At 43.3% G+C, this 22,687-nt stretch overlaps 1 protein-coding gene across 2 annotated transcripts in view; it reads left to right on the top strand.

Annotated features, from left to right (window-relative positions):
* The window catches only part of CCBE1 (collagen and calcium binding EGF domains 1), a 104,179-nt gene that overhangs the window by 64,903 nt on the left and 16,589 nt on the right, over positions 1–22,687 (top strand). For both annotated transcript variants that reach the window (XM_075079074.1, XM_075079073.1), the window contains exons 3-5: positions 12,333–12,385; positions 18,332–18,466; positions 19,236–19,373. In XM_075079074.1, coding sequence (XP_074935175.1) covers positions 12,333–12,385; positions 18,332–18,466; positions 19,236–19,373 — 326 coding nt within the window. The remainder of the gene's footprint in view (positions 1–12,332; positions 12,386–18,331; positions 18,467–19,235; positions 19,374–22,687) is intronic.

Consider the following 22,687-nt stretch of genomic DNA (forward strand, 5'->3'; position numbering starts at 1 on the left):
CACTTCTGAAGGACAGCACAGCAGTGGGTTGGGAGCTTAGCCCAGCACACCCCACAGTTCAAACAACAAGAATACTGGGTCCGTTTTGAATTTTGTGGATAATTTCCTTGCAACTATAAATATTTTCTTCCCGTAAAAAAAAAAAAAGTAAAATAATATTATGCAGTGGGCCAAAAGTCTAAAATTGCTATGCTCCATTTCTTTGCATGGAAATATTTATTTCTTGATAAGTAAAGTGAGAATAATGATTATCAAGCAATAAAAAAATATTTTTCTGGGTGAAGCACATACCTTCACTACCACATGTGCAGTGGGCCAAAGTCACACAGCTTAGTTTCTCTGGCTGAGGGGCTAAACCAGCTAAAGCTGTTTTTTTCTTCCCAGGCAGCATAATCTTGGCAAGGTCGCAGATCCTGACAGTGCAATTTTCCTTTTTCAGGAAAGATCTTGTTTAGATGAGTGAATTTCTTAAAGATGGGTAGCATTCAGGGGGTTGGTGGTTGTTTTCTAGCATCAAGCAGCGGTGTGAGAAGTTGTGCAAGTTTCCTCCCAGAAGTCATCATGCTTGAGCTCCCTATATTTCAGCACAAACAAACCCCTCCAGATATGGACCACATCTTCCCCTGCCATCTGAGGATGGAAGGGCCTAGGTTTGAGTCTGTGACCTTTCCCCTCAGCTCCTTTGTTCATCCCAAAGGTTTTTGCTTTCAGGTCTCCATCCCAGCAGCAAGGGCCACCCTGCAGCCGGTCCACTCTTTGGCTCATTTCCACCCTTTGCTCTCAGTGTTTCATAGCTGGCCAAAGCAAAGTGCCTCCTGGTCCTCTCTCAGGCTGTCTAGGCATGATGCCTGGTAGCAGAGCCCATCCCCGGTTTTAGGGCTGTGGGTTACAGGGAGCTGGAGGTGGAGGAGAGGCTTTCTTTCAGTTGGTGGATGGCTGCAAATAGCAAGCACACAGAGTGAAATGAGGGGTGTGTTGACCTAATAGCATTTCAGCGTCTCATAAAAGTCTTGGTTCAACCTCAGTAGGTTATTCATGGCTAAACCCATCTTCCAGCAGCAGGGTAGGGAGGGAGGAGCAGCAGCCAGTGCCAGCTCAGTTAAATGAGGCAATAGGAAATGGGGTCTCTGTGGGGCTGTGGTTTGCTTGGTTAGGGCACGGCATGGTCATTCCTGCAATTAGTACTTCGCTAACGGGCGATTGACACCAAGTTCAGGCTCTGTCTGGCTTGAAAGCTGAGCCCTGTGTGGGACATGGCATGGTAGGGAAATGGAAGGAAGTTTCTGAAAACAGCTTTGCTTCTTATTTTTAAAACTGGCCTCGTGCCACCCATTTGGTCACAAATTAAAGAGGAGTGGAATGCATTGACTTTGAGTGGGCACCACCGGTCTGGTGCACTCCGTGCTAAAATCACCACGGCCCATTCGTTGGCAGGAAGATGGGACAGATGGCATTCCTCCTCCTGCCATTTTTAGCAGAGGAGCTAACTGCCACATCAGAAAGCTGCTTTGTGAACTTCCCATCATCTGCTGACTTCAGTCTAAGGAGAGTAGCATCAGCTACACAGGCAGTGCAGATACCACTGCCGCGTCCCAGATACCAAGCCGTCTAGTGACACCATATAAATAACAGCTCGTTCCAGTAATGCTTGTCTGCTTAGCGAATTGTTTCAGGATTTACTCCATCCACCCTACCCTGCAACAAATAACCTGCAGATGTGTGGCTCTAAAAATAATCCTTGGCACTGGGGCCATGGTACAGCATCAGTACATAATTCAACAAGTTTTTGTACTGCGTTGTTTTAAAAATGACTCTTTTCTGTATGCTGGAAGTGGTTCATAGAGACAGATTCTGTCCTAACAGAGACTGCTCTGTACATAGAGAGTATTTTGCTGTCATCTCTGTGGACAGTAAACATGGATCTGACTTGTGAACATTATGTTAAGAATGATTTCTTTCTTTGTCCAATTCATTAAGTCTGTATACTTAATAAGTGGTTTCAGCTTTTACAAGGTCTTCTCTGAGAACAATAAAGCAGAGGGAAGAAGGAGAGAAACATCTGGAACAGTGAAACACTTTGAAATAATATATTTTTTAGTGTCTCTATAGAGATTTCCAAGGACTTACATTAAGAAGTTAATTCCATTGCTGCTATTGATGTTGGAAATATATTAGAAGCAAAATTTTATCTTGGTCTTGTTGTTTAGATAGCAATCAGAGCTGGCCAACACTTTTGTTTTAAAATACTGTCATGACAAATAATATTGTTTGTATTTCATTCAAGATTTACTGATTTTTTTTCAGTTTTTCTCCTTTTAAAATTTTATTGAATTTAACATGTGAAAATGGAGAGGAGAGGGGAGAGAAAACAGTGGGAGGACACCAAAGGTGCAATTCCATTGCAATTTAGCAAATAACTTTTTCTCCTTCTTTTTCTTTGTTGTTTGTTTGTTTGTTTCCTATTTCTTTAGTATTTTTAAATAATATCTGCTAGTGATACTTTTTGATTTGGTTACCTACAGTTTTGTACACTAATCAAGAAACTGGAGCTAAGATGCACAGAGGCTGAGCACATTATATTCAAGAAGAGCCCAAGGGAGCTGTGTTTGCTCAGTCTCAAGAAGAGGGACCTAAGGGGCAAATTTAATTGGTGTCTCCAGCCACCGAAAGAGGAGTTATAGAGAAGACAAAGCCAGACCTTCATCAGAGGTGCACTGCAAAAGGACATGAGACAAGAGCCATGAGTTGCAGTAGGGACATTTTAAATACATATAAAGGGGGGAATACACAGTGAAGTGGTTAAGCACTGGAAGAGGGTCCTGAAGAAGTGAGGCAATCTCCATGCCTGAAGATATTCAAAACTCACGTGGGTGAGTCTCTGAGCAGTTAGCCCTGCTGTCAAGTGTGCTTAGATCAGATGATTTCTGAAGGTCCCTTGCAACCAAAATGATGCTGTGAATCTATTTTTCTGAAATTGTGGGGGTTTTCCTAGGATTTATTTCTGCTGCTTATAGGATAGCTGAAACCTTGACTTGAAAAATCCACCTGGCTGTGCTGAAGCAGGATCATGCCCCGGTGAATCTAAGCCAGTACTGGAAGCATAAAAATCCTTAGGCATAGGTGGCTGTTAAGCACTCTTACGTGATTCATAATGTATAAAATTAAATCACTATGCTTTGATCGCTTTGCACTCTTATAAAGTATGTGCTCCAAAGATAGTAGCCACAGACAACACCCTCAGACACATGGTGTGAAGGTTGGGGTTGTCCTGTGCTGGGACAAGAGTTGGACTCCATGATCCTTGTGGGTCCCTTCCAACTCAGGACATTCTATGATTCTATGATTCCCTGATTTCATACCCCTCACCTGTAGATGGTATATAGAAAATGCCCAGTTTCCCATTAATTTGGGACAATCCATATAAACCTCCATACCCTGAGTGGATCTTGCCCTTTCAGTATGAGTTTTCCACACCAGAGAGGCAGAGTATCCAAACACCGATATCCTCCTCATGCTGTCTGTTAGTTTCCAGCTCATTGCTGGAAACCAAGTTGTCATCTGGACATTGAGGGAAGCCAGCGTAGAGAACAAGGTGCTCGGAGCGGCATCTTTCTTAAATTATTTTCCATACTATTTGACTTTCCTAAAAGCTGATGGCTTTGTGTCTGGCTCTACCCACTTCTGGACTATTTAAATCGGGAGCGTTAGCCTGACTGGACTTTTTTGCTTTTGTTCTTCCTGGAGTTGAATTTCAAGAACCATCACAAATTTAAATATCTAGACTAAATATTTGGGTCTGTGGCTAGGGTGTACATGGATAGTCTAGGGTATAGATGGATGGCGTGCCTGTGGGGGTGTACAGGAGATGGGGTACTTGTCAAATCCCAAATCCATCAAAACCAGGAAGAGATTTGCAACAGTTTCCAATGACAAATGTCAGCCAGACTTGATGAAGTTAATGCCACAAGTGATTGTCTGAAATTGTTCTTCCAAGAAGTCCCATTGTAGCACATCCTCAGAGCTGAGCATGTGCTCACCCATCATCCTAAGTCTTGGTCCAAGTCTGTTCCCAACCTGACACGTGTTCATGGCAAAGCTGCCAGGGATTTCTGCAGAATCAGGATCAGGCCCTTACATGGCATCTCACCCCTAAGTGAATGTAGACCAAGTTACTAGCTTGTCTCTGAAGGTTAATTGGGATTTATGTCCTGTTTGGAGAAATCTGACTTCCTTGCATAGTTCCTATGATGTTTTTTTCTGTGCATGCGTGTGTAAAAGGCGCTTGCCTTTTATTGTTTATCGAAAGAAGTTTATTAGACATTGCTTATGCAGCACTTTTGTGATCTTGTTGATGAAAGATGGGGTTGGATTGGACTGGATTCAGTAAGTCTGAGAGCTTGCCAGCAATTTATTGCTGCTTGACTCCAGTGACTGAGCACCAGCACAGCAGCCAGCAAGTGAGCACAGCTCCTTACAGCACTGCTCTGGCTCTGCCTTCCATACTGAAATGGAATTTATTACTCTCTATCTTGCATGGATATTTCATAGGAAATTGGAGCTACAAAATGAAGAGTCATGGAAGTTTAAAAAAATCCCAGAGCCAGGACAGATGTGCTATGATTAGTCCTGTACTCTGGCTCACCTTGGGTTAGATAAATAACTGAATGTGTGCCGTCAGCAATACATGCTATTTACAGACTTGGAAGGAAATTTGGCTTGCAGTCCTCTAATTGGAAGTCAGAGGTGGTGGAAAAGAAAGACTTTTGCTTGCTTTTCATACTTTAAATCTCAAAGCTGTGAGCTATTGTAGAACATGGCCTCAATCTTGGATCATCTCAATTGAGATTTAGAAGGCTACTTGTTCTTAGAAATGACAATATATTTATGAGGACGCATTATTCTTTGCCAGTTCATTAGACTGTGTAGTTGATGCAAACAGTGCTATCTTTGTGTAAAATACTTTTTTTTTCCTCCTTCAAATTTCACACCTGTCAAACATTAATTTGAGTCTGCAAAATCCATACCAACTTCACCTGTGAAACAAAACAAAATCATTTTCTTGGTACAATGCCAGAAAATAAAAGAAATTTGTAAGAAAAGAGATCAAGACAAAGCTGACAGCATGTATATAAAGCTGAGTCTAAGCAGATGAGAACAGTCAAAAGTCTTTTATTTAATCATTCTGCTATTTTTGACATGCTGTCTAGTGATAAACCATATGAGCATTCCCTTGCATTAAGAAAAAAAAAACCGAAACCAATGAAATAAAAAATCCAGGAAAGAGGGGAAGAAAGTACAGGCCAGCACTGAAGGAATCTCTTATGTGACTTTGAGGATGATGTTTACATGCATGCAAAATATCAAAAAAATGGCTTTTCCAGTGGCACTACCTTTTTGAAATTGTGTAACGTTTTCCTTCTGAGAGTCTCCTTCTTTGCTTAAAGGCTATTCACAGGCAGATTTTCACTTAGTCATTTTTGGACATTGGTATGCTAAGTGAGATACAAGCACTGACGGTTACCATGCTGGCAGTTGGTCTGTGTGACAGATTAGTCTGTGGTTAGTCAATGTGTTTGCAGCACCAACGCTCTGGCTAGGCTAGGGACTGACAAGGGCCAACGTTAGTTCTGGCCCTGTAGCACAGTGTTACGGCTTCCCCGCAAATCTGAAGCCCCAGTCTGTATGGTTCATGTCAAAATCCCAATATGATCTTTTTCTTTCATTATGCATCAGAAGGAAGGATCACAGGAAACTTTTAGAAAAGTCTGTAATCTGCACAGAAGAGACTGAGAAAACCACTTCTTCCTGTGGCAAGCAGAAGCTCGTGAGCTTTTTTTTTTCTTGTGGGGCTGCCTGCAGGGTTTTCATACCAATGCCCTTCTCTGTATCCCAAAAGTCCTAAAATAGTCCAAAAGTGGTGGTCTCCTGGGACTCCTGATTTGCTGAGACAGGGGGACGTGTTGGGGAAGCGGTCTGCCTGCCCAGATTTTGTTTGAACACCTCTGCTGAACACCTCATCACATCTCACTTACTTAAAGGAAACCACAAACCCCATCATGGCGAGATGTCCTGTGCTGTGTCCATGGAGAACAGAGGCCCAGGGATTGCTACAAAAAGAACGGACATTTTTTGTGGCTAAAGTCCCCAGACCTGTGATGTTTTGCTTTTTGTGCATTCTCCAGTTTTGTGCAGGTCAGCGTCTATGCCCCACCGATACCCACGCAGGGTGAAGAGTTTCTTGCACCCCTTGAAGTCTTTTTTTGCTGTTATACAGAGGAATGAGCTTCATACATTCACAAATACTGTGCTTTTCAGGGGCTGAAAACCTTTGTATCAGTTTGGAAGGTCCCTTCTGAGGAGAGGAACCACAGTTTATACTCCAGTGCCATAAAACTCTCTTTGACTGTAAAAAGATGACATGAAACAGCACTTCGAAGAGAGGAGGAGTCAGTTAACAATATATTACACTAAGGAGCAGCCAAGGAGCATGTCTGAGAACTTTCAAGAGCATTGACCAGAGCCTCTCTGGGTAAGCACTGGCACGGTTCCCCAGAGTCAAGAGAGGTATGTGGCTTTTGCCAGGAGAGGATCTGGTCCCTGGTTTGCGTTCACAGAAGAGGAGTCCAGGAACTGTGAATCTTATCAAAACTTTCCCATTAGCACTAACTGGAACAGGATTTCATTTCTGGTTTCTGTCCTAACAGCCAGAGCTGAGCAAAAGAGCAGATAGCAGGGCTTTTCTTTTCTAAGAAAAAGAAACTTTGTATGTGGGTAAATTTATTTGACTTAAGTAGCTGATGAGAAACATGGCTTAGACTCAGGCAACACATCGATCACTGAAAATCTGACTTTCAGAAAAATCAAGTAATAGGCTGCAGTAATTTGCTGTCAGAGGTCTGAGTTTCAGCTTTGCTGATGAAGCTTTGTCTCTGTGGTTGTTCAGGCAAATCCTGCTTTATCCAGTAAGTTAAGAGAAATGAAGAAGCACACAGATACACACAGCAGTCATAGGTACTGCAGCATTTCCTAGGCAGTGGAAGACATCACCGTACTTGTGTTATTCACCCTCAGCTGGGACAGCGACTGGAAGGGCCCATGCTGGCCTTGGACATTGCATTACACCCAATGTGAACACAAATTATCTTTACAAAACTGTGAAAAAGGACTAAGTCTGGAAATCATGGCAAAGTGTATGCTGAGCAAGTGTCTGCAGGGAGCCCATCCTCTCTTACTCAAGATTTCGGTATGCATCCCACAGAAAGGCAAACAAAAATAAAGTGCAAAGCTTCAGTTTTACACCGTGTTGCCATAAATCTTCTCTCCATGTGAATTACAGCGAAATTGTGCACAGCTACCGAGCAGCTTCCTTAATACACTTGCACTGCAGATGGGCTTTGTCTGTGCATGCTTTGGCAGACAGACCTGTCCCTCATTTGGATTTTATATAGAATATGAGAAAAACAAGGTTTGGTTTTGTTTGTTTCTGTTTTTTTTTTAATGTACCTTGTTGGCTTGCTTTTATAGCTGCCTAATTATTTTTTGTAATTTAATTGCTGTATTTTATATTTGCATTTTTGCTGCACTGTGTATTTCTTAAAGTCAGGGTGATCAAAAAGAAACACTGGGCAGGCACAATAAGGAGCCAGTCTAACAAAGACATCTTTGTGCAATTAAACACAGACATGCCATGGCCTTTACTGCCTCTGGTCTTCAAGATACAGCACAAGTTCTTCTGAGTTCAGGTTATGATGTTGTCTGAAGAAATCTGGTTAAAATTCTTTTTTCTATCTTTTCCCAATAGGAAACTGGTTTTTTTATTAAATACGCTTGTGTGACTGTATTATCCTTACTTTCTACCAGCACCGACCTGCAAGAACAGTGTTGATATATCTAAACCTACACAAAGTGTTAAGCAGCTCTTATGCCCACTAAACTGTGACTTTTCTGACACTCATGGGTCCGAAATAACGTGTCAGAGAAGCGGGATTTGACCTGCCTGATGACCTGTGGAGCTGCTGCATCTTCCAGTGAAGCGACCTCAGGCACCAGCTGAGCTATAGAAGCTGCCCATGCGTGTCCTCCTAGACCCGGTGAATGGGAGGCAAAATGCCCCTGCTTGAATTACTTCTGTCTATGTGGAGCCATCCTGGAGGCTGACTGTCTGTCTGAACCCCAGTGTTGTAGGGATAGAGAGTAATATTTTATCATAAGAACTCACTTTCTGACTCAGTGTAGGGATTCCTGTGTCTGCTTTGCTCCTGGGAGGCAAACATTTCCGAGAGTGGACTCTTCTGTTTCTACTTTTGACATCTTTAGCAAGAGTTTCCTTAACATAGTATGTTAATCTGAAAACAGTATAAAACTTTTCTTTTTCTCTTCCCTTCACATTTCACCTTTGCCTTCCTTTTTTTCAATCACTAAATGGCCATCATGTATCTTTTTTAACATAATTGTCATTATAAAGTTTTAGAGTTGCCCCTTTGCTGAATTTAACCAAAACCTTAATAATGCATCAAGCAGCACCAAGCCAGCCCTTGTCACAGCCCAAGTTGCTGCTGTATTACTGCAGACAGATACAGGTTAGTTATCACTTTAAATGTTTGTCCTGTTACTGTTTGCATTTCCAAAGCATTTCAGCTGCTGTAGAACCTGGAATCACTCTCTTCCCTCTTGCACAGAAGTATTTTCTTGGTTGAGCATACCTCAGTCTCCCTGGCACTGCCGCTGGCCACAGTGTCCCAGGGCAGAGCAGGAGGTGGGCTGGGGGTGATGGCAGCTCTGCACCAGGTGGAAACAATTATGGGAAAAAACGTGGTCCACACTGGATGAGTTACTGCTGATAGCTGCCAGATAAGCTAACTTAATAAAGTGGTAGCTTAATTAAGCCACATTCCTTGCATCTTGCCTTTCGTCCTGCCTGTCTGGGCGATGCAATCGAGCAGCTACCACTTTGCAAGATGGGGCAGGGGGTGCTGTGCTGGTTCACCGCTGTGTGGTAGGCACAGGGGGGACCTGCAGGCAATGGGACATGGGGGCGCTCCTGGAAAGCTCAGCTTCTCTCTCAGTCTGCAAGGTGATGGGCCACAAAGGCCTGCAGCAAAGGCAGATCTGCCGCTTGCCTATTCATGGCTGTGTTTACAGGTATCAAAAGTTTGACCCTAAATCCCATCTTCTGACATTCAATGATCCAGGAGCACCTTGACCTCCAGAGCAGAGGAGAGCAGCTCAACATCTCCCTGCTGCTCCTGCAGCTACCTGTCAGAAACAAAGGGTGACTTTGCGTTGAAAGAGTACCTGTTGCTATGGGTTTTCTTACAGGTAACACAAAAGCTAGACATTGCAGTGGTTGCAATCATCATGCCCAAAACACACTGTAAATTTGGGCTTAAGTAAGTTCCTGAGTGAAGATTGCATAGGAATCGGGCAACTGCTGTATTTTTAATGGCTGAAGCACCCCATTAAAAGCTGTAACAGAAAAGTCTGCCAGAAGTTTCTCCTTTCGGAAAGCAGATTTAACATTAATGAATCAATATAATTTCTACCTAGATCCAGGTTTTAGTGGTTGAGCTTCTTACACAGCCATGTATTAGTTTGCGTTTGCTGCGTACTCACATGTACAGCTGCATAGCAACCACCTCGCTGAAAGTTATTCAGTGGCTAAAATTATCAGTGGGGACCCCCTCTCACCTCTCATTATGTATAACGAGAACGCTGCTGTGCAACATTGATTAGATATGTCAACCTTGAGCTGGATGCCTGAAAATGAGTATTGCTATTAAAATGCCTTTGCTAATGACCAACTCATGTGTCCATCATTTTGACAGATTTCTCTTTAAGAATGTAAAAAGCTAAAGCATGCAGAAATCCCAGGGTTGCAATGTAATGTTCAGAGAAATGGGTATTGTTGTATTGTATTTCCTGTGCATTAACCCTAAAGTAGCAGTTTCCCTGGCAAAATCATACTGATGGTTGAAGCTTGCTGTTGAGTAAGGGCTGCGCTAATGTAGAGATACGTAATCTTGAATTGTGAACAGATTATCATGGGGAATTGGTTTCTGGAGTGTGATCCTGAAATCAGGACATCCGTCCTCTAAACCACTTTTTTAGGCGTGATTTAAAGCTTTCATGATGTGGAAAATCTTCAGGTATTTACAGAAAATATTTCCAAATCTCCCTACCAGCAAACACTGGTAAAATGCAACAAAAATTGAAAGGGAGGCTGAAAACAAGGAAAGGATTTCTTGAAAACATCTCCTCCCCCCATGGAACTCATTCTGCAAGAAGCCATTGAAGAGAGAGATTTCAGAAGGAACTTGGGTATCGGGTATCTGCCAGGGCAGCAGGATTTTCCAGTCGCTTTAAATGGAGTAACCCCCAGTAAGGCTATGCAAGGCTGTCCTTGTTTCAGGGTGCCAGGGCAGTATTTAATGGCTGTAATTCGGTGCGTGGTGTGGGAAAGGGGCTTGATCAGGGCAAGTGGTTTGGCTATCAGGAGAATCCAGGAAGGCAGATAAAACCACAGTTTAGCCACAAGAAAGCCAACAAGTCCAGCCAAAAGCCACTGCCAGCCAAGTTAAGAGGAGAGAGGCAGCTTCTGCAAGGTTTGCAGCAGGCAAACTCTTACCCAGGAGCAGGCTCTGCTGGCTGAGGTTTGCATCTGCTGCCACAAGCCACTCTAAGCCTGAAAATCAAGTGGAAATTCTCAGATAGTAGGGTAGAAACGATGAAAACTGCTGCTCCCTCTTTCTGGTTAGTTCTGGCTGGCACAACCCCACAGGTCAGCATCTCGTGGTAGGGATGCCCTCCGCTCCTTTTCCATCTTCCAGCCCACTCTTAAGCTGGGCTATATCTTCCTCTAAAGAGCAGCTACAAGCAAGCCTTTATCAGCCTCCCTTCTTTGGCAGACAGGAGGAGATGAATGTGTACTTGGAAAGCCATTGGCATGGCTTGCAGCATATGATCAGCCTCCGGAGATGCACCTTTGAACTCATTCCTCCTGCATTTGTTTGTCTTGCAGATAAAACTTCACAGCAGTGTTTGGAGAAAAGTCTAATGAGGGACCACTGTTTGCATTACAAAGCAAGGCTTCCTTTTCAGATGTTCAGCCTTCATTAAGCATAATTTATATTCCAGCTAATCTTTGGAAAAGGGTAAAATATGGAGCCAAAGTTTGTTTTTACATAGTTCGGAGTAATGCATTATTTGTTTGAAGTGGTCAGTTGCAACTGAAGGTTGATTTAAATTCAATGTAATGATGATTTGTGATGCCTGCGTGTTGTCTAGGCGAGCGTTGTGTCATTGACTGCCATGGCTTTAGCACTCTTCTGCATCAGTTACTGAATTAAAGGATAAGACCAAAATGGATGGTTTCCCAGTTTTGCAGATATTTCAGCATGTCCACAAGGCATTAAAAACTGTGAATTTTTAAATGCAGGATTTCTTTTTCCCTCAGACTCATGTATACTTGATAAAATACTGCACTGAAGAGCAGTTTGCTTCTCTTGCAGCAGTCCTGGTAGCCACCACCCTGGGACCCTTTGAAGGTCACTGGGCTCCTGCAGCAAGTAGCTCTGAGGTTGATAAGGGACACAACCATTTGTAAAGGCTCCTCAGCTCTGTTGGGAGTCCTGGTGTCTTGATGTAGTTTGCTGCCTAGAAAGCAAAATAAGCAGATATAGCTGAATGCCTAAATGTTATTATAAGCGAATGTGTAAGAAATCTTAATTTCTCAGCACTCAGGCTTTTTTTGTATCATAGGCACATAAAAATATCTCATCCTATTGACTCTTCACTGCAGTTTTGTCCCCCTGCCTGTATAAGATACTGTCCCTTGCTCCAGCTGAAATACCTAATATATTTCACTCATCACCTTTCAGGTTTATTAAAAGATGAGAAATGACTGATAACATTTATCTTGTGTGCACTCCTCACTAAGACTTACCCTTTTCTGCAAGTTTACGTTGTAAAGGCAGATGTTTGAAAACAACCTTCACCATATCATGAAAATTATGACCTGAGTTGTGTATGTGGACGCACTAAGGTGTGCTGCATCCTTTCAACACAAGGGATACTTGGGATGTTAAGTGGGTCAGCATTGGGATACCCAGCCCCAGGCTCCTGAGGTGGCTGGCCATGCTGTCATTTAAAATGCCTCATGGACTGAGTGGTGGGTTTGTATGTTGTGTTCTTTAATGCTCAGATACCTCCAACTGCAAAGCTCAGGACCTTCATATTGTTTGGTTCATCACATCCATGATCTACCTATGACTCTTTTTAACGGCAGCACCAACCTTTAGAAAATTTATTTTTTAAATTTTTTTTATTTTTTTCAGGAAAAAATGCTGTAAGGGTTATAAGTTTGTTCTTGGACAGTGCATCCCTGAAGGTATGTGATTTCACTATTCTAACCCCTTGTGCCTCTGTGCGTTTGTCTTTCCCCATTTGCCCTTTTCTGCACACTGCCAGTTTGGAAGAGCATCCTGATATAACCACAGGCTCGGCTGTATCTCATGTGTCAGTGGGGAAATTGTTTCCAAGAAATGGTTGGGAAAATAAAAAAGAATCAGCATCTTCCAAAGTTTCGCTTAGCATGCCAAGCCTTGATCCTCCCTTAAGTACACGTGGCTGCACAGATCTTGTACCATGACCTGCTGCAAACAGAGGGACACATTCTGCTCTTGGCTATGTATGCAGGAGCCCTCTGTGCACCCAGGAGCACACCTTTCCCAGCTAATGGTTTTCACCATGTACCCCTTGGATCTGGCACAGCCAATTTGGCTTGTAAGTGCACTGGGTGTGGGTGACTTGGTGAGTTACCTGCCTTTAGTTATCTATTTCCCAAAGATATCAGCGAGGGGAGAGCATTGCCAAACAGTGTCTCTCTTCCACTGCCTCTCCTGGTCATGGGCATGGCTTCCTTGTCACCAGGGGCAGAGGGCGTTGGGGAATCACTCAGGTTAGTTCATGCAGTAATGAAAAGGGAATGATCCCCACCTCGCAGAGGGGAACTTTCTATACTTACAAAGTATAGACTTTCTATATTCACAAAGGCAGCACTGGGGTCCCAGTGCTTGGAGGTTTCTGCAAAGCGATTTCATTTAGGAAAAGGCTGAGCTCTGCCTGCCTTAACCTTGGGGGAGGCCTCTGTTGGCTCTACCCAGCTGACGGCTTCACTGAGCAGTAGCAATGTAACTTCTTCAGTTGCTCCCATTGCTTTGCCTGATTCAGATGAAATTGGCTTTGAAGTTATAGAAGAGGAACTGTCAGGCAGAAGCAAATGGCCAGAGACCACATGCCAATAAACCTTGTTTCTCCAAAAAATAGGTTAAAAAGTTGTTTTATGGTAACACACACTTCTATTTGATGATGTATGGAAAACCTCGAGTTGACCTGAGAGTTTTTGCAGTTTGAGATGGTGATGTTTGAAAAGAAAAGTGACAAATTAACATACTGGAGAGAGTCATCTGGTTTTTGAGTTACAGCCTCCAGCCAACAGGGATTATAACCCAAACTCTCTTCCTGCTGCTTTTTTTTTTTTTTTTTTAATTTTTGTCTTCCTTGCCACTGGCTGGAAACATTAAAGCACTGGTTGCAAAAAAAGAAAAAAAGAAAAAAAGAAAAAAAAAAGGAAAAAACCCATGTCTGCACAACAGAAATTGTGCACTTGCTGCTTCCTTGCAAAGAAACAACGCATCATGCCAGCCTGAGCCCTGGGGGAGCTGGATAGGGTTTGGGTGAAATCGATGTTCACAAGGAGTTCTTTGTCCCATGATTTTCAGTGAGTTTTGTCTTGGGCTGTGTGGCCTGAGATGATAGTTCCAGCACAAGATGGACACTTGGAGGAGGTGGTTGTGATGTGTTGTACAAAGCATAGGAGGCAGAAGCTCTGAATCTATTTGGGGTGGAAAGACGCCAGGACTCTACAGTTTGGCCTCTAGCTTTCCTATGGATTGTAATGATTTTATATGCTGGCTATTCACTAAATATAATGGCTACAGTAGGAGAAGTAATAGGAACAAAAATAAAACGAGAGCCATGGCAATATATTATTTTAGGTTTCTAGTTTTAACCTCTTATTATGTACCCACTAATGTCACTTAGTCCTGACTACTAACTGCATCTCAGTAACCTGACAGTTTCTGCCACTAACTGAATATCTCTGCTGGCTGTGGGTTCTCTCCCTTTGCATCTCCATTCCCCCTTTTTCAGCTTGATCTATATTTTGTCTTGAACATCAGAGGCCACAGCAATTGCTATAACATCTGAGACAATCTTGGGCTGTTGGTATAGGGATGAGAAACATTATTCAGTGAAGCACTCATTTCACTTTGTTATAAGACATCACTTGGCTCTTCACACATTGTTTTGGCATAATCTTGACAGAGTAGCAGTGTGAAATGCATATCTCAACACAGGCACATAAATATATTACAGATGCGAGCTTATTAGAGGACATCTGCACCTTTTAATCCAGTACTGGCAAGTCAAAGCTCTGAGAAGTAGTTCCAGCCCTGTCTTCTCCATGATTTAGCAGTGGCGGTAGGGAGGAGGGTTGGGAGACAGATAGACCCTCCCTTGTCCACCCTCTTATGGCTGCCTCAGAAAAATACTGATCTCCTTCTTGGATAGATGATATTTAAACAGACTCTTTTCCAAAGGGTTGTGTCTTTGTCCATGTCCATCTTTGGATTCTGTCCTGTTATTTCTCATCTGCCCTTGAAAAGCAACAGAAATCAGTGCAGTCCAGTATGAGTCCATGCCCCCAGGTTCTGCATTTCATTTGCTATGGACTCACCTTCTTGCTCTGGGCTTCAGCTGCAGGAGCAGGGAGCAATGATCCTCAGGAAACATTGAGAGGAGTTTGCTTTATGTGTCTGATTCCCCCAACAGCACCTCTTTCTGCTGCACCTGACCAGTGAAGCAGGTCAAAAAATATCTCCTCTCTGTTTTCTCCTGATTGATCTCCTTCTTCTTTGCTTTGGAGACTCACAGCTCCAACCAGGTCCTTTTTCATGGTGTCACCAAGAGTAAAGCAGGGACAGATGTAGTCTGATACAGCTTCTTCTGGGGAGCACCTTCCTACCACTGGTTTGTTACTTGAGTTTCTCAGCTCTGGGTTAATTCAGAGCAAAATACTCTATGACAGGCAAACACTAATCAGATCTGCTCTTTCCTCACTAATGCTATTTCAGAAATTTCCTTTGTACAACCTTCCATGCTGCATTGTCATTTCTGGGTTCAGTAAAGTATACATAGAATCAGAGAATGGCAGGGTTTGGAAGGGACCTTTGGACATCATCTCATCCAACCCCCCTGCTTGAGCAGGCACACCCAGAGCAGGGGGCACAGGAATGCATCCAGGTGGGGTTTGAATGTCTCCAGGGAAGGGACCCCACAGCCTCCCTGGGCAGCCTGTGCCACTGCTCTGGCACCCGCACAGGAAAGAAGTTTTTCCTCATGTTTAAGTGGAACTTCCCGTGTTCCAACTTGTGCCCATTGCCCCTTGGCCTGTCGCTGGGCACCACTGAAAGAAGTGTAGCCCCATCGTCCTGACACCCTCCCTTTAGGTATTTATAGGTATTGATGAAATCCCCCCTCAGCCTTCTCTTCTCCAGGCTGAACAAACCCAGGTCTCTCAGCCTTTCCTCATAAGGGAGATGCTCCAGTCTCCTGACTATCTTCATAGCTCTCCACTGGACTTGCTCTAGCAGTTCCCTGTCCTTCTCAAAGTGGGGAGCCCAAAACTGGACACAGTACTCCAAATGTGGTCTCACTAGGGCAGAGCAGAGGGGCAGGATAACCTCCCTCGACCGGCCACAATCCTTTTAATGCAGCCCAGGTTACCCTTGGCCTTCTTGCCCACAAGGGCACAGTGCTGGCTCAGGGTCACCTTGCTCACAGCCATTTTGTGATTTGGGTTGGCTCTGTGGGAACCACCAGCAAGGAGATTTCCACCTCCTGGACCCTTCCCTAGCTTTGTATGAAAGTAAATGAAGCAATGGTCATGATGTATCTCTGCTAAGGTGGATGTGAAAACCATGTTTAAAGGCTAGTTACATAAATTATGGCAAAAGAGAGATGATTAAAAAGGACCGGAGATGTTTAGTCTAGAGAAAAGGAGGCTGAGGGGAAATGTGGTAACAGTTTTTAGGTATGTGAAAATGCTGCAAGGGGGAAAGTAAACTGTTCTTCATGGCCAAGAAGAAAAGGAGAAAAATAATGGGCTTAAATGGCTATAAGGGGAGTTCCGATTAGATATGAGTAAAAAGCTTTCTATCTGCAAGCATATTTAATCTTGGAAATAGAATGCATGCTGGAGCATCTGCACCCCTCAGGGTTTTCTAGGTACAAGTTAGATGAATATCTATTAGGAAAGGTTTACGCATAGCTAATACTGCTTGTGGTGGAAGATGGTCCCTTCCAGTGCTGTTTTCTATTATTTTATTAGGGCACATCTATTCATGGAAGTGCAGGGAGGACAGAGCTCATTTTGGCTCCACTCCGAACAGGCTGAACATGGCACAGGCTGAACATGGCACAGGCCAAGCCCAGCCTGGATCCGGGCATGCTGGCTAAGAAGCAGGCATGTTCACCTCAGTGCTGGGCACACCAGCCTGTTCTCCATCTGATTTTATTTCAGTGGAGAATTAAATTTGGAACCGTGCCCATCTCCAAACGTAACAGGAGTTTGCAGACCCAGCATCACCTAAAAAGCCCAAACTAGCCTCCAGGCTGCCTGTGTTTGAAGGCAAGGACCCTGTATTTCTTCCACGCTTGTGCAAGGCTCTGCACTATTCGACCCTGGTTCCCTCTGGGGGTCCTGACACTGCCATTCACTGCCACAGCACTGGAGGCAGACTTCAAGAGTTAAAATGAACACACTTGTGAATTAAAAAGGAAAGAAAGGATGCCTGCTATTCAAAAGGTGACAAGCACAAGAGAGGAAATGCGTGGCACCGCTATAAATAGCATTTTTTGTTCTAAGGGACTCTGGTGTAAGATAAAGCAGCTTGTTAAGCCTCATTTCATGCTTTTCTGTACCATGACACGTTGTTGCTTTTACCCCCAGTGCCACACATGGCTCTATATACTCCATACAGCAAATGTAGTTTCAGTTGCTTTGCCATCTATTAGTTAATTTTAATTGTTTGGAAAAATCATCCTACCCAGAGATGTCTGCAAGTCATTAGCATGAGTCAATCATGAATTTGGGTTTTAATTATTTTATATGGTATATATGGAAACACAGTGCATCGCTGGGAACTCGGTTGAAACACTTAGGTTTTGTTTAGGTGTATTTTGTCTGGAGCAGGGACAGGGTATTTATTCTGTGGCCCCTAGTACCCAGTCACTGGAGGGTCACAGTGACAACCACATGGATGCTGTGTGAAGGATGGTGCTCCTCTGAAATGATCACAGAAATTGCCCCTTGCTTTGGCAAAAAAACTGACCTTCACCAGGGTTTGCCTGAGCTCATTTTGAGACTTATGTGCTGCTTCAGCTCCTGTCTTCTCCTGGTAAGTGTTCCCCATGGACCTGCAAAGCCCTTGCACCCACAGCTGGCCGCTGCCTGTTTCCTCCCAGCCCTGCCACCAGCCTGATGCCAGAGGCCAAATCCAGCCCATAGCAGGGCAGGGATGCAGGTCAGACCCTGTTTCAGTCTGGTGTCCATTCCCTGGACTGTATCTCTGCTGCTACATAGCAGTGAAATCAGAAACAGATTCAGCATCTTTCGGGTTTCAAATGGGGACTTCAGTCTTCTGGTATTTCACTGAGAAGCCCAGGCGTGACTTACTATACCTTAATCCTCACATTGCTATTATTAAGAGTGATGATGGTTTTGAAACAATGTGCTCTATACTAGAAGGGTGATATCTGGCTTTGAACAATTGTGTGATTTTAATTAACTTTTCCTTACGGTATAACTTCTGCCTAGATTTGGCAGTTAGCCTCACAGTGTTTCACAGCATTTTGCCCAGTAAATATTGCTATCAGCACTTAAAAATTTGTGGAACAAAGCAGCAAAAAGCTTTTAGGTAATTTAAAAGTTCTGTGAGAATAATTCTTATATTCTGCAAACTGGGAAAGTGCCCCTTGCTTAAAATCCAACTTTAAGAAATAGTCTAATTACTGTAAAGCTGTAATTAGCAATTACAATTTTACTATAATTCTTTGCTTATGTCTCATAAATGTTTTATTTCTAGGTTTCTTCAATCCTCAAAAAAAAAGTAACTTGACTTTGTTACTTAGCAGAGAGGTGAAATATTTCCTGTCATAGTATCATCCAGCTACTGCTGTTGGTATTTTCCTAACCACATTTTTCTCTCCCTAGACTATGATGTCTGTGCCGAAGCTCCTTGTGAACAGCAGTGCACAGATAACTTTGGGCGAGTCTTATGCACTTGCTACCCTGGGTACCGCTATGATCGGGAGAGGCACAGGAACAGAGAGAAGCCCTATTGCCTGGGTGGGTAGAAGTGCGTGTTGAGCTCATCTCTGGTTAATGATGTATCCTGCTCCCTCTGGTCTTTTAGGAGTCAGTTTAGATCTGAAAACTTTCTTATTCTCTTTACTATTACAGAATAAATGTGGTTTTTAACTACATGAGGGATTGGTTCCCAGAACTAAGAGATCTAAATCCTACTGAAATTATTAGGAGGTAGTACCTAAAGCAAGACATACGCACCCAAACATGTTGAAGTCTTGGGCTGATGTAATTTTCCCTTTACTAATTCCTCCTGCAGGTTTTGAGTCATATCTGGAGTTTGGGCCTGAGACAAGGAACATGATTCTAACATTCTAACATGTAACAGTAACCCTTGAAGCACTATAACTATGCCTAACTCTGAAAATAAATCCTTGGGTTTTGATTCAGATGGCCAATATCTAATTCAGGACTGATCACTTACATGTGGTCCTTGTGTGGCTAGTCCTCCCTGATTCAGTAGTCCTGCCCTGTGTGGTTTGCTGTGCCAGGGAGCCAAGATTTGCAGGAATGAGCTTTGCTTGGAAGTTTTCAATGCAAAGAAATGGTCATGCAGTGTTCACTGATAAAACACCAGGTGCATTAATAATAATAGTGCAGTTTCCACAGAGCTCCAGTCCAAAGCACCAGCAGTCCTTCAGTTATTTATTTAGCCACAATATCTCCTGATACCTTTAAAGGAAGTCTTTTATTGTATTTGAGGCCTGAAAACTCTGGCTTTAGGACATTTTCAGCTCTTGTTCCTCTCCAGATATCGACGAGTGTGCCACAAGCAATGGGACTCTGTGCCCTCAGATCTGTGTCAACACCATGGGCAGCTACAGGTGCGAGTGTCACGAAGGCTATATCCGGGAGGAGGACGGCAAGACATGCACCAAAGGGGATAAAGGTATATGCTAGTGGCGGGCAACGGTCCTGGACCAAAGTGCCATCTAAAAGGTTGATCTGTCATAAAAAGGAACTGCTCCCTATGCTACACTTGGAGCTGGGGGTCTGAAGCTGAGATGCAGGTGATGCCACTGGGGACCCCGGGTTGTTCACTGAGCACCTGAGCACCTGTGGAGCAGTCGTGCTGCATGCTTTCCTGCCCCCCCACCGTGGTTTATGAGCTGCATACACACAGAGGTAAATCAGTAGTCACAACTATAAAGAAAGAGCACAAGTACATTGAAGGACGTGGAAAGTATCTTCCCCTGGAGAGGCAGAGTGGCTGATCGGTGAAACTTGCTGTTACAGCTTTGGTTAGACCATTTCTCCTTGATCCAACTGATAAAAACCATATTTTGCTCCCATACCAACCTGGATTATACCTACTTTGCAGTCCAGGGCTCAGGAGATCTAAGAAAAAAAAATTGCCAGATGCCGACCCTTTTAAGCCTTCATTAATTTCACATGTTAATTAAATTAATTTCAGTGAGTTTAATTTGTATTTACATGCTGACATCTGGGGTTAGCAAATCACTATGGGTTGGGTGATTAGTGCCTCTGGGCACTCAGAAGCTCAGAAAAGGCGTGCCTGGGAATTCCACACACCTTTCAAGCATTGCTTAAATAAATTGCTAAATTGTGTTGAGTAACACTGAATTGTGCTGATCTGCAATTAGTTTGTGTGGTCTTGTGACTTGGTCAGATTTTTTTTCTTTTCTTTTTATGAAAATAATATGTGATGGGAAAGGGGTAAAAGTGAGGTCTTGTTCTTGCTTTTCACTGTTGTTTTCAAAGTATACCTGTGCTGTGTATAAATGATTTTAAAGTTTTTTACCTCATCCCAGTTATTAAATTACAGCATTTAGGGTACTGCAGCTTAAATACTGATAGGACAATGTTAGAAGAAAAGAGGAAGACAACAATCTGGGCTCTGGGGAAAAAAAAAAAAACAAAAACCAAAAAAAACCCCACACCAACCTCTTTTGATAAATGGTGACTTACTGTATGTTCATCAATTAATACATGAACACATATATCATTGGGTGCTCCAAATCCCCCTGGATGGCCAGAGCAATTTATAATTTTGATTTTCCTCTGAAAACGTGAAACTGGAGCCACTCCATTAACTTTAATTGTATTTTGTAGTTTTAAAATGTCTTTTTTTTTTCCCTTATAAGCGTGTGGGGGTCATAAAGGAAAGAGATATAACCTATATAATCCCCTTGCAAATAATTTTAATTCAGGATAACCAGCCACTCAAAATATTCAAGGCTGTGGAAACAATTCTAATATTTGAAAATCACCAATTTTACACTGAATGTACACAGCACATAAAAATATCAGTTCCAGTAGTTAATTGGAATGAAATACCCACTACGTCTCATGACATTTCCCAAATCAGCTGTGTGCAGCAGAGGACACTTTGTGCTCTGTTACGCTGCTGTTCTCCAAGGTAATGTTACTAATTGCGAGACCTCTAGTGCAAATGAAAGAGGAGTTAGCCATCACTATTTCATAGGGCTTGTGTCTGTAACTCATCCCGAAGAAACTCAAGGTTTTCTGCAGCCGCGAGGAAGTGGCCGTAGCAACGCACCACCCCGTGGTCAGCCCCAGCCCTGCACCGCCCCGGCACCGCGTCCGTGCTGGAATGGGTTCCTAATAAACAGATTATTTGCTTTTCATGGTAGCTGGAACACTTACATTTGATTTTAAAATTTAATGTGAGACATGAAAACACATGTATCCCTTTGCAGCTTTAACCACGTTGCATGTTTCCTGGGGGATTATTATTCACATTTTCATCGTGCCATGCCTGAAGGCTGCAATCCAGGCCCTTTTTTGGCTCTGTAAGTGGGCTTGACTGAGAATTTTGGGTTTATGAGTGGGGCACAAGAATAGGGAGCATTTTTCCCGCATCTGCAGTCATGTTGCTTTTGACAGAGACAATACAGCTACCCGCGCTGAAGTAGGCAAATGAAACCATCTCAGCAGGCTGAGCCCAGATAATACAACACAGATGATCGATTCAACCGTCTCCATGCAAAGACTGCCCGCAGGACAGCTCCCCACAGAGCTCTCCCCAGCCAGCATCTCCTTCTCTTCCAGCACCAGCAAGACAGAGTCTTCTAGCTCACGCAAAGAAAACACATCACTCTGCCGAGCAGATCTCTTATCGATAGGCACCACGGGGCTCACTGGTGTCTCACTGAGATAAAAGGAACCCTGTCAGGACAGCAATGTCACGCGTGAGCTGGACTTCATGCTTTGGAAAGCCTTCACAAAATGGGGCTCGTTTAAGCCTTCTCTGAAATAATTTTAGTTTCCTGGTGTAGGTCTATGCAATAGAAACAGGCTATGTAAGTGCCTTGCTCAGTGCTGGCCAAACTGACCCTGGTAGGTGACCTTTGCATCTGTGCTGCGTGTGGGTGGCTCCATCTAATTGCTTCCTGCCCCCTCAGGCCTGTACTAGTGGCTTCTGGCTTTATCCATGCTTTATTCTGGCTTTATTCATAGTTTGGTCCTGATACAGGATTGGATGGGGGTACAGCAAATGTTTGATAGATGACTCCTTCCCTGGGCAAATCATCACCTCTGTCTGGTATGAGTTAGGGGGATTCCACCTCTCTCCTGGGACACAGTTCACGCTTGTTTGTGACACTGTTGGACTTCTTCCTCCAACAAGTCAATCCAACTGGATTTGCAGAAATCTCACTGGTATGATATTTCCCAACGTTAGCTGACCCGCCCCCCCCCGCATTCATCTCCATGGATTGTTAGAGTCCTGCTTTATCGATACTTGTCAGCCCCATGTACCACATCCTTCTGGAAGATAAACTTGATTTTATAATGAAACACGAGGCCAAATTCACCACTTCTTAATCTGCACATAATTCCACTGATTCTAGTGGGATTGCATTAGGTTTTGACTAGCAGAGGCTCTGGCAGTTTCTCCCTATGACTGTGTGTTGCTTTCAACAGCATTTCTTAACACAATAAGTGCATGTTATGAGGGAACTCATTTGGTAAGATAGGTATTAAAAGCAATTTTGGTTAAGACCAGTTCCAAACCCAAACTTTATTTGAGTCTGGAAAAAAAAAAAAAAAGACATTTTTTCTAATGGGTCTATAAATGTGCATCTGTAAATCCAAAAATGGACATGTTAAAACAATGTCTTTTTTTAAAGGAAGCTGAAAAATCAGAAAGGGAAGAAGAACTGTATGGGGGAGCCACAATACTGACTTGTGGTCAAGAGAAAACTTACCTTATAGAAATAT

The sequence above is a fragment of the Phalacrocorax aristotelis genome, chromosome Z, assembly GCF_949628215.1.
Source record: "Phalacrocorax aristotelis chromosome Z, bGulAri2.1, whole genome shotgun sequence".
Classification (NCBI taxonomy): domain Eukaryota; kingdom Metazoa; phylum Chordata; class Aves; order Suliformes; family Phalacrocoracidae; genus Phalacrocorax; species Phalacrocorax aristotelis.